Here is a 12,847-nt window from a genome sequence, read left to right as displayed (position 1 = left end):
AATGAATGAATGAATGTTGTCTGCAAAACGGTTTTAAAAATCAAATTATTGAACTTTAAAAAAACAAATAACCATGAACAATATAAGATTCCTTTTGTTTGTAAGTTTTTGTCAGTTACCAAAAATACAGAAATTTATCTAATCATTTATATATATATATATATATATATATATATATATATATATATATATATATATATATATATATATATATATATATATATATATATATATATATATATATGATTGATTGATTGCAGGATAAAATCACATCAAAATTTCAGGCCGTGGTAATAGACACTTAAGTTTGCTTAATCTACAAACCTGTGACACATCTAAATAAACTAATAATAGAGTATGTGTTGGTTGTATGCCCACACAAGACTGTCAGACCAAATGTCGGAATTTAACGTGCTTACATCAAATTAATGTTCAAAATTGGTTTTTGTAAATCGATATGAAATTAAAATAGGAATCCATATAGGGTCAAAATAACAAGATAACGTGTATCGTATCATCAACAGTAGTATCGTGATACATCGATACATATGTGTATCGTGATACATCGATATATATATGTATCGTGATACATCGATACATATGTGTATCGTGATACATCGATACATATGTGTATCGTGATACATCGATACATATGTGTATCGTGATACCCCAACTATCAAAGTTAACTATGGCAAATCTAGCTCAGTTTGTTGAAGGCAGGCATCTTGTTCAGTCACACCCTTGTCCGCAAGGTCGTTCCTAACTCGTGACAAAAAAGTAGGATCTGGAAAAGCATTTCTGAAAAAAAAGCAAAAACAATTTAAAATAAACAACAATATCAATAACAACAACGTGCGTCTATACCTTATTGTCTCACTGAACGATAGTTTACTTGGCAGCTTAAAGACGCAGGCCCTAGTTTCAAGTCGTAAAAATAGACACTAAGTTTAGTTAATCTACAAACCTGTAAGACACCTGGATAAAGTTACAACATGAACACTAAGTTTAGTTAATCTACAAAGCTGTAACACACTTGGATACAGTTACAACATGAACACTAAGTTTAGTTAATCTACAAACCTGTAACACACTTGGATACAGTTACAACATGAACACTAAGTTTAGTTAATCTACAAACCTGTAACACACCTGGATAAAGTTACAACATGAACACTAAGTTTAGTTAATCTACAAACCTGTAACACACCTGGATAAAGTTACAACATGAACACTAAGTTTAGTTAATCTACAAACCTGTAACACACCTGGATAAAGTTACAACAGAGTGAAACAAGAGTCTGTGACGTTAAAAGTGGAAAATATCCTTAAAAATAGACTAGAACTCGAATCAATAACCGTTACTTCTCAGACGCACATGCGTTTTTAAAAATATGAAAAATGCATTTTATAATATTAGAAACAACAGAATGACCAGAAACACTTCGGTTCTACGGAAATGGATACACTAAACAATAAGATATAAGAAATGTTTGATTTCAGTGATCATAAACGGCTATAATAATTAAAAACATGTTGTAGTGTTTAAAAACTAGGGTCTGTCCCTTTAAAGCGGTTTTAAAACCGTACCCTCCCCCTATATCCGCCACTCGGTTTATCGTTCAAACAGAATAAAACTGAACGCAATTTCATTTCGCCCAGGCCGTTACCAGAAGTTATCTCACGTATAAAATGTTTCAGTTCAAACAGATTTTTAATGGACTTCAAACATCTTAAATTGCGCCCCCAAAAATCACGAACCCGTCGATCATGCGCAAATATAATAATTTAGTTCAAGCAGATTTTTAGTGGGTATCAAAACCGAATCGTTAACGTCAAATGCGAAGTTCAGACCACCCTCTTTCAAACGGAATTTAAAGACAGACAGACAAACACACTTTATTAAAGTCTCACCTAATTAAATCACGAACAATTGTTGAACCATCAAGGTAAACTAGCACTGGCGTAGGAAGCGGTTTATATATATATATAGAGGATTCGTCACGAGTATTTTTTAATATGGAAAATATCAACCGAGTCTATGTTACCGATTAACTAGACGAGGTTGATATTTTACATATTAAAAAACACGAGTAGCGAATTCTATTTATCCTATAACACTTCTAAAATAATATTCTAATTAATTTTTTAGTAAATCACAGTACTAAAGTCGCCGCCATCGATAATATGACGTCATCACGATTAGCACAGATTAGTTTGACGTCACGCATTTTAAACAAATCTTTGAAAACGTTACGCTCAGGCACACGGGTCTTGTTGGCTTGTAAGCAAATGACCCATCCATAGCAACACATTACCTAGAGACCTTGTAAATTTGCATACCATTATTAACCGGGTTAATAAAGTAACTTATCACATGGGTTTATGACATGGATATCATGGGTAAGTTATAGGATAAATAGAGGATTCGTCACGAGTATTTTTTAATATGGAAAATATCAACCGTAACTATGTTAAAGGGACACACCCTAGTTACGGCTAGTTGTTAACCATTACGGCGTTGTTTTTCGCTAATAAACCCATTTTTTTCACAAATAAAATTGCACTTTACTTACCGTTTATTATTTAGAATATATATTTCCATTCACCTGATGTGTTTTTTGGTAATCCTGGTAATCCTGGTGTTTGTAATACCACAAAATACATTTTTCGTATTTCTTAAAAACGGACGCACGTTTGAGAAAAAACCGTTGAGCAGACAAGGTCTAATCTATTTTTAGAGGGGATATTTCCATTTCAATGTCACAGACGTTGGTATACCACGTGACCGTTATCATTTTGGTTTGGTTTGTTTTCTCGTGCACGGTTCGCGCAATCAACATCCGATTTGTTGTTGTTCATTTGTGAGATTTTTCTTCACAGTTCGTGAACATTTTCAGTAACAATAAAGTTCAGACAAGTAAGTGTCTCAATACAAAACGTTACAAACCCTTAAAACAAATAATTTTGCTAAGTCTTACGATATCTGGAGAGGGGATACAACCAGGACAAAACAGTTGGAACATGTCCAGGAGAGGTGAAAGAAACGCACCCCAAGTCTGTGAATTTTGTCGTGACGTAGGCAGTGTTGTGCTTCGAGCGACTAACTTTCAAAATTATTTCAAGCAATTGGGACATGGGGATTCCCATGGTATTTATCGATATAAAACCTTCTTTTTCACTCCATTTGATAAAAACGTGATCTAAGTGTGTTACAACTTTGTAGATTAACCAAATTATAATTTATTTTCGCTGGATGGAACTAGGGAGTGCGACTTTAATCGGTATTTGTCGAGGCTCTGCCGAGACAAATACCGATTAACTAGACGAGGTTGATATTTTACATATTAAAAAATATGAGTAGTGAATTCTATTTACATATTAAAAAATACGAGTAGCGAATTCTATTTATCCTATAACAGTAAATCACAGTACTAAACTTTTGCCATCGATAATATGACGTCATCACGATTAGCACAGATTAGTTTGACGTCACGCATTTTAAACAAAGCTTTGAAAACGTTACGCTCAGGTACACAGGTCTTGTTGGCTTGTAAGGAAAAGACCCATCCACAGCAATAAATTACCTAGAGACCTTGCAGATTTGTATACCATTATTAACCGGGTTAATAAAGTAAATTATCACATGGGTTTATAACATGGATATCATGGGTAAGTTATAGGATAAATATATATATATATATATATATATATATATATATACTATATCTACATATCTATATATATATATATTCAGTGCAATCAAAGTATCTGATATTTTTCAGAATATATATACATATATATATGTGTGTGTGTGTGCGCGCATTATGTATCTGTCTCTAGTGGTGTTTTGATTAGTAATGTCTGTGGACATTGGTTCTGGATCTAAAAGCATTGTGTATCTGTCTCTAGTGGTGTGTTGATTAGTAATGTCTGTGGACATTGATTCTGGATCTAAAAGGTATTATGTGTCTGTCTCTAGTGGTGTTTTGATGAGTAATGTCTGTGGACATTGGTTCTGGATCTAAAACGTATTATGTATCTGTCTCTAGTGGTGTGTTGATTAGTAATGTCTGTGGACATTGGTTCTGGATCTAAAAGTATCTGTCTCTATTAGTAATGTCTGTGGACATTGGTTCTGGTCTGGATCTAAAAGTATTAGTATCTGTCTCTAGTGGTGTTTGATTAGTAATGTCTGTGGACATCTGGATCTAAAAGTATTATGTATCTGTCTCTAGTGGTTTTGATGTTTCTGATTATGTATCTGTAGTGTGTTTTGATGGACATTGGTTTGGTTCTGGATTTAAAAGTATTATGTATCTGTCTCTAGTGGTGTTTTGATTAGTAGTGTCTGTGGACATTGGTTCTGGATCTAAACGTATTATGTATCTGTCTCTAGTGGTGTTTTGATTAGTAATGTCTGTGGACATTGGTTCTGGATTTAAAAGTATTATGTATCTGTCTCTAGTGGTGTTTTGATTAGTAGTGTCTGTGGACATTGGTTCTGGATCTAAACGTATTATGTATCTGTCTCTAGTGGTGTTTTGATTAGTAATGTCTGTGGACATTGGTTCTGGATCTAAAAGTATTATGTATCTGTCTAGTCTTGTTTTGATTAGTGGGACATGGTTCTGGATCTAAACGTATTATGTATTAGTAGTAGTGTCTGTGGACATTGGTTCTGGATCTAAACGTATTATGTATCTGTCTCTAGTGGTGTTTTGATTAGTAATGTCTGTGGACATTGGTTCTGGATCTAAACGTATTATGTATCTGTCTCTAGTGGTGTTTTGATTAGTAGTGTCTGTAGACATTGGTTCTGGATCTAAACGTATTATGTATCTGTCTCTACTGGTGTTTTGTTTAGTAATGTCTAGCAAGCATTGATACATAAATCGAGTATATTGGAGTACAGTACAGAATTGCGTCCCTTTGGTATGCTATGAGTTATTATTATTATGATAATAAGAAAATTAAACACTATTGGAAAGACATAAACATTTAAAATATTTGGTCCCAAAAAGTTATGTACTAGTTAAACTTAGGCATTAGACGTTTTAATGTAAGAAAACCTCTATACCTACAGCCTGTCTTTATTTTAATTGTATATACTTGTACTATTTAACTATACTGTCTCTCAGAATTCCATAATACGAGTATATAGTTTACTGTATTAAGTAACAAGTATTATAAAACACGTATAGCAAAGCATAAGTTCATCTCAAAAACGAGTTGGCTGTGGAATTAAACAACACAAAACAAAGAACACACAATTATAAAATAGAAATCATGATACTTTAAATAATAATAATAATAATAATAATAAAAAAAGGAATACAATATATTATAAGGAATGGCATATGTACTTTTTTGTTTGTTTTGTTTTGTGTATGTGTGATGTATATAAGGTAAGATGTTAATAAATTATCTGTCTGTTTTGCTAGTGGCAGATTTAGTATCCCAAATTACAATTTTTCTATTACATTTTTACTGATTGTTAATCGATCATTGATCAGATTGTGTGAACTAATGATATCGGAGTGGGACGTAGCCCACTGGTAAAGCACTCGATTGCTGCACGGTCGGTCTAGGATCGTTCCCCGTCAATGGATTCATTGGGCTATTTGCCGTTCCATCCAGCTAATGCACCACGACTGGTATATCGAAGGCTGTGTTAGATGTTATCCTAAGAAAATTAAAAAACAAGAAAGAATATCCAATTCTTGATACTACCTGTCTGGTCCTCCATGCGTATTAGTCTTGTGGGAAATATCACCCCACGTGACTGTGTCTTCTCTTCCGGTGATGGTCGACTGACCAATGGTGAAAGTCAGCATCCGGTCGAAGGCTATTTTTAGTAACCGGAGTATGGATCGCCCCTCGTCGGTGTCAGGAAGAAACCCTCTTCGTCTAGTTCCGTGATAGGGCTTGCCTGGGTTCGGGTGCTGGTCCTATAAGAGAAAATTTAAATAAATAAATATATGTATATGTATATGTGTATATGTATAGTAGCCCAGTGGTAAAGCGCTCGCTTGATGCGCGGTCGGTCTGGGATCGATCCCTGTCGGCGGGTCTCGCTCCAGGCAGTGCACCATGACTGGTATATCAAAGGCCGTGGAATGTGCTATCCTGTTTATGGGATGGTGCACATAAAATATCCCTTGCTGCTAATCGAAAAGAGTAGCCCATGAAGTGGCGAGTGGATTTCCTCCCTTAATATCTGTGTGGTCCTTAACCATATGTCCGACACCATATAACCGTAAATAAAATGTGTTGAGTGCGTCGTTAAATAAAACAGTTCATTCATGTATATGTATATCTATATGTATATGTATATGTATATGTATATGTATATGTATATGTATATGTATATCTATATGTATATGTATATGTGTGTATATGTATCTACTCAAAAGAATTTAAGGGTCAGACGATATTTTCGACATTATTTTCTGAATGTCAATTATATTAGCTAGACCATAATGTCACGCATGGTATTGTTCCATTTTGACGAAAGTGGGTCTAAGCAACCCATAAATGAATTAAAATCCACTGTCATTGACATTGTCGACTAGTTCTAATGGCGAAAACATGCTTACATTTGCACGTAAATTAGGGCGAAAGCGAAAGGTCTGTTAAGTGCCCATAACTTGCTTTTTCACAAAGCGCTTCATTTGCACGCTTTGCATATGTATTCCATGTTCCCAATGCTGAATTTCCGTATAATTGGAGCTTGCGTTCGTGTACGGTGCACACTCCAAATTCGACAATGGTACGACGTCAACTGACTATCGAAGATCGAGGAAGGGCTATTGCTTGGCTTCAGGATGGCAATACGCAAAGAAATGTTGCTCTGAGACTTGGTGTCAGTCAGAGTGTCGTTGGCCGACTGTGGCAACGGTACCAAGCAACGAATTCTGTTCGAAATCGTCCACGTTCGGGAAGACCCCGAAGCACTACAAATAGAGAGGACCGCTACATCACCAATATGGCTCTACGTCAACGCACATCCACTGCACGCCGATTACGTGACAATCTGCGGACTGCGACTGGAACTCGAGTGTCTGATCAAACCATACGCAATCGTCTGAGAGCCAATAATCTACGCTGCCGTCGCCAGGCTGTTCGACCACCACTCCTACCACGTCACAGAACGGCCAGACGTCACTGGTGCACACTTCATCTGCGGTGGCAACGTGTTCAGTGGGGTCGAGTAATGTTCACTGATGAGTCCAGGTTTAGTCTCCAGTTCAACGACGGTCGGGTTCGTGTTTACAGACGTCCTGAGGAGCGCTTCGCTGACGTTAACGTTAGACAACGTCACCGGTTCGGTGGTGGCAGCGTCATGGTGTGGGGCGGCATCTCTATCCACCACAGGACCCCCCTCTATATGGTGGATGGCAATCTGAATGGAATCCGCTATCTGAATGAGATTATCCGGTCGTTGGCTCTCCCAGGCCTTCAGCAGATTGGCGGCGGGGCAGTTCTGCAGGATGACAATGCCAGACCCCACCGCGCCAGGGTGGTAACGGACTTTCTCAGACAACAAGGTATCGCCAGGATGGATTGGCCAGCATATTCGCCTGACTTGGCCCCAATAGAGAACGCCTGGGACGAATTAGGCAGGAGAGTTCGGGATAACCATGCCCCTCCGGCCAACCTTCATGATCTGGGTCAACTTCTTATGGCAGAGTGGCAGGCCATTCCCCAAGAGTTCTTCAGACGTCTGATCAACAGCATGAGGCAACGATGTGTCGAGTGTATTCGCGCCAGGGGTGGATTCACACACTATTAAACGAATGTTCTAATGTGTAAAATCCATGTTTGACAACCTTCAACTTTGACAGCATGTCATGTGACTTTCTTGTATACAGTGACGTTTATTTGTGTGTTTTTTGTAAATATGGAACAATAAATTAAAGTTTTGGTGTAGTTTACATCATCAATCTAATACACTCTGAAACTTATTTGGTTATAAATTTTTGACGCTTAAATTCTTTTGAGTAGTATATATATATGTATATTATAATTTTGTTTTTTTAAATGAAGAAAGAAAATTATTAATACAAAAGTGTATATTACATATATTTTATAATTATATAATTTTCAGAAATATAATTATATATACCTAAAGTTAAAATAAAATGATAAAAGTGAGACCCCCCCCAACAAAATAAACATAATAATAATTTTGTGCTATGCATATAAAATGTGCCATAATTATGTTGAATGCCAGTAAAGAAATGTCTGTCATATATCAGAATTACCAAATGTTTGACATCCAATAAGCGATTAATAAATCAATGTGCTCTAGTGGTGTCTTTAAACAAAACCAACCTTTTTATGCATAGTGCCCATGGTTTAAATTATCACATATCATATTAACAAAAGTAGAAACCCTCTGTATGTTTGAAATTGCAAACCAGCAAACTTTCTGTATTGTTCTAGTTCATATTACAACCTAAAGGAAGACATTCTATTTTTCTGTTGTCATTTAGTACAAATGCAATCAACCCTTCATGACTGACCCACTGACTTAATTACCGTCTGCGTTCCATCATCAAAATAGTAGTCAATGACGATGACCCCGTGACCTTCGTAACCAGGACAACTGATGTTAGGAATGACCTTGTCGCTCATTGTCCCAGGAGGCATGTCCCCGGTGAGGATTCCATACACCATGTTGCAGGTGGGACAGACAGGCTTGAAGTTATTAAAACAGTTGTCGATACAGTCCGTGCAGAACGTGTGGCCGCATTTACTCAGACGTTTAGGGTTGGTGATATCGTCCATGCAGATAGCACAGGTATCGGGTCCAGTTGTCTTGCAAACGGTAGAATGTTGGTCAGTTGCCATTCCCATGGAATCAGAAGTCAGACGTTCATTTGACTCTCCAGGTGAATCAGATGTCTGTTGTTTACTCTGGTCAGTTGGTGAATTAGAACCAGACGTCGGCTTTGTTGACTCTTCTGATGAATCAGAAATCTGCTTTGTTGACTTTTCTGGTGAATCAGAAATCTGTTTTGTTGACTCTTCTGATGAATCAGAAATCTGTTTTGTTGACTCTTCTGATGAATCAGAAGTATATTTTGTTGACTTTTCTGGTGAATCAGAAATCTGTTTTATTGACTCTTCTAATGAATCAGAAATCTGTTTTGTTGACTCTTCTGATGAATCAGAAATCTGTTCAGTATCGTTTGTGGACTCGTCTGGTGAATCAGAAGTATGTTTAGTGGACTCGTCTGATAAATCAGAAGTATGTTTTGTTGACTCGTCTGGTGAATCAGAAGTATGTTCTGTTGACTCGTCTGGTGAATCAGAAGTATGTTTTGTTGACTCATCTGGTGAATCTGAAGTATGTTTTGTTGACTCGTCTGGTGAATCTGAAGTATGTTTTGTTGACTCGTCTGGTGAATCTGACATCTGTTTAGTATGTTTTGTTAACTCGTCTGGTGAATCAGAAGTATGTTTTGTTGACTCGTCTGGTGAATCATAAATCTGTTTTGTTGACTCGTCTGGTGAATCAGAAGTATGTTTAGTGGACTCGTCTGGTGAATCAGAAGTATGTTTTGTTGACTCGTCCGGTGAATTAGAAGTATGTTTTGTGGACCCGTCTGGTGAATCAGAAATCTGTTTAGTATGTTTTGTTGACTCGTCTGGTGAATCAGAAGTATGTTTTGTTAACTCGCCTGGTGAATCAGAAATCTGTTTAGTATGTTTTGTGGACTCGTCTGGTGAATCAGAAGTATGTTTAGTGGAATCTTCTGATGAATCAGAAATATGTTTAGTATGTTTTGTGGACTCGTCTGGTGAATCAGAAGCATGTTTAGTGGACTCGTCTGGTGAATCAGAAGTATGTTTTGTTGACTCGTCTGGTGAATTAGAAGTATATTTAGTATGTTGTATTGACTCGTCTGGTGAATCAGAAGTATGTTTTGTTGACGCGTGTGGTGAATCAGAAATCTGTTTTGTTGACTCGTCTGGTGAATCAGAAGTATGTTTTATGGACTCGTTTGGTGAATCAGAAGTATGTTTTGTGGACTCGTCTGGTGAATCAGAAGTATATTTTGTGGACTCTTCTGATGAATCAGAAATCTGTTTTGTTGACTCGTCTGGTGAATCAGAAGTATGTTTCGTGGACTCGTCTTGTGAACCAGAAATCTGTTTAGTATGTTTTGTGGACTCGTCTGGTGAATCAGAAGTATGTTTTGTGGACTCTTCTGGTGAATCAGAAGTATGTTTTGTGGACTCGTCAATCAGAAGTGTGTGCACTCGTCTGGTGAATCAGAAGTATGTTTTGTGGACTCGTCTGGTGAATCAGAAGTATGTTTTGTTGACTCGTCTGGTGAATCAGAAGTATGTTTTGTGGACTCGTCTGGTGAATCAGAAGTATGTTTTGTGGACTCTTCTGCCGAATCAGAAATCTGTTTAGTGGACTCGTCTGGTGAATGAAAAGTATGTTTTGAGGATCTCTGAATTGGAAATCAGTTTAGTGGTGTTTCAGGTCGATGTGGACTCGTCTGGTGAATGAAAAGTCTTGTTAGTGGGGTCTTCTATCGAATCAGCAGCTTCTTGCTTTGTTGAATCATCAACATTGTGACTGACTGGCTTTCTGATCAAATAACGTTCCTGCTCTCCATTCAGCCCTATGTCTGCTTACCAGGATGTCTGCCAAAAGGGGGATGGAGTTTGGCCTATCCTCTACTTCCGGAGAATTATACTCTTGTCCATCTCCAATTTGTTTATCCATTCTTGGTGCTTCAGGTTGATGACGGAATGGTTTACCTCTATGCTGATCATTTCGTCTTGTAGCATCAGATTGTGTAGATGCTTTCTGATCATAACGTTCCTTCCCCAATGATACCCGTTTTCCACGTCCTCTACCAACAGAACGGGAATTATATGCGGAACGATGAACATCTACGTTACTTCCGAAATTAGTATCCTGCTGCATTTGCGATTGATTGGCATGACGCTTGTCGTGCTTGTGACCTTTTCGGTCGTTTGTGTTCCATGTACATTTGTTTTCAATTGTCTGGACAGCATTTTTGACAGATTGTACAAAACCTTTTTTTGGAGCTGCATCTTTAACAAACTTTTCTTCCCATTGTTTTATTATTTCACTATGGACTTTGCCATCACAGCTGACTATAAATATGTTGGTTAACGTTCCTTCTTTGTAGTTACATAATGCTGCTATTAGAACGTCTACAGCAAGTTTCAAGGGAGCGCCAGCCTGTCCTGCAGATAAAATAAGAACAGAACCAATAACTAAACACAAACATTATAAGAAAGTAAACTAATATGTAAAATCCAAATGATAAATCGACAGGAGACTGTGGTATGTGATGTGCCCATTGTTGCAAATATGGAAAGAACACGTGATGACAGATGGCGTGTGCCATAAGAGACCACGTAAGACAAGCATTAATTTTGTTGCGGTAGAACCATGGAATGTCAAGCACTGGAATCTGAAGATTAATCGCAGAAGAAGTTGAAAGATACGAGATGTCTGAATAGGAAAACAATGAAGGTGCAGATAAAAATACCATAATGTCGTGGGTATCTACATATGCATGTATCAATAGAATATTGTTAGCATGTTCTGTACCGTGTATGAAGCTGACTAACCTGCTCCCAGTAGAGGTATTGCAAGTGACTTCAATCGCAGCCGGTTCGCTTCCTTTAAAATCACCTTGTATAGCTTTAGCATGCTACATTTCCATTCATAATTAATTAGGGCGGCACCATGACGCATGACTCCAGCAAAACAAATTGTTTTGAATGGGAGTGTGATCCCGTAACTTCGTGGATGAAAACAGTAAACGTCTCCCAATTCAAGGTGATCAGTTCCGCGTTCAGCAGCGATGAGATTGGAGAGAACGTCGTGCTCAATCCCCGCTAGTTGACAAAGTGACGTCGTCACCATACTAGGCCTTTTCATATCACAGTACTGTCCAGTCACTATTCCTTCTGCCTCGGCTTTAGTGACGTCACCAAAGCAGCATGTGATATTCAGTCCATTGTTTGTTGTGTATTTTTCCATCTTAATAATAATAATCTCCAAAAATGTGCTTTGTAAGTAACGCTATAGTTGACACCTAGGATACGTTGGTTCCAGTGATACGTTGGTCGCTGTCTGACACTGACGATCACGTGCTGACCTTACGTGAGTTTTCCATTGTGATTATAGACAGTTATCGAATTACTCACTGCTGGAACAGACCTGATCTGATTTAGACATCTTTGATCTGTTAATATTTGGTTGGTTGTGGATTATGGTCTAGCTGTCGATATCATATATCTTATAATATTTGATTGGTTGTGGATTATGGAATAGCTGTCAGATTGTATGTCTTGTAATATTTGATTGGCTGTAGAATTGTCGTCTGACGCCACCATCTATGTCGTAATGTCTGATCGGCTGTTGGTGTGTTGTCTTTCCTCAGTTTTCTCTTCTACAGGTCAATTATATAATCGCTCCTTCGTCGACGTCTTTAAGTCCTGGCTTTGACATGACTGCAAATATTAAAACATAAGCATTATAGTACGTGATATAAGGATGAGCACATCAACATACTAAGCTAGCTACAGTTCTAAATGAACCATAGAAAGGAAAAGAAAGAAATGCTTGTTAAGCGATACCTCAGCACATTCTAAACAACAGCTATTTGTTGTATAACAAACATGTTGTATGTTATAAGCGTAGCCATGTGGTACAGCGCTCGCTCGATGCGCGGTCGGCGTGGGATCGATCCCCGTCCGTGGGTCCATTGGGCTATTTCTCGTTCCAGTCAGTGCACCACGACTGGTATATCAAAGGTCGTGGCATGTACGACCATGTCTGTGG

The 12,847-nt window shown here is 37.7% G+C and overlaps 1 protein-coding gene across 1 annotated transcript; it reads right to left on the bottom strand.

Moving 5' to 3' along the window:
* Positions 1–237: 237 nt before the first annotated feature.
* On the bottom strand, positions 238–12,510 carry LOC121377892 (dentin sialophosphoprotein-like). Its single transcript, XM_041505990.1, has 5 exons — positions 11,629–12,510; positions 10,623–11,238; positions 8,542–10,273; positions 5,731–5,948; positions 238–798 (listed from the first exon to the last, which is right to left on the bottom strand). The coding sequence occupies exons 1-5, from the start codon at positions 12,041–12,043 to the stop codon at positions 687–689; spliced, it is 3,093 nt and encodes a 1,030-aa protein (XP_041361924.1). The 5' UTR covers positions 12,044–12,510; the 3' UTR covers positions 238–686.
* Between the last annotated feature and the right edge of the window lie 337 nt (positions 12,511–12,847).

This window comes from Gigantopelta aegis, chromosome 7, assembly GCF_016097555.1.
Source record: "Gigantopelta aegis isolate Gae_Host chromosome 7, Gae_host_genome, whole genome shotgun sequence".
Classification (NCBI taxonomy): domain Eukaryota; kingdom Metazoa; phylum Mollusca; class Gastropoda; order Neomphalida; family Peltospiridae; genus Gigantopelta; species Gigantopelta aegis.
This window is presented reverse-complemented; position numbering and strand designations above follow the sequence as displayed.

What these genes read in the sequence shown, in the direction of transcription:
- LOC121377892 (XM_041505990.1), bottom strand. Translation starts at nt 12,043, where the DNA reads ATGGAAAAATACACAACAAACAATGGACTGAATATCACATGCTGCTTT. An exon ending in AATACCTCTACTGGGAGCAG is followed by an intron (nt 11,239 to 11,628) that starts GTTAGTCAGCTT and finishes TTTTATCTGCAG; the next exon opens with GACAGGCTGGCGCTCCCTTG. An exon ending in ACGCATGGAGGACCAGACAG is followed by an intron (nt 799 to 5,730) that starts GTAGTATCAAGA and finishes CTTTTTTTTCAG; the next exon opens with AAATGCTTTTCCAGATCCTA.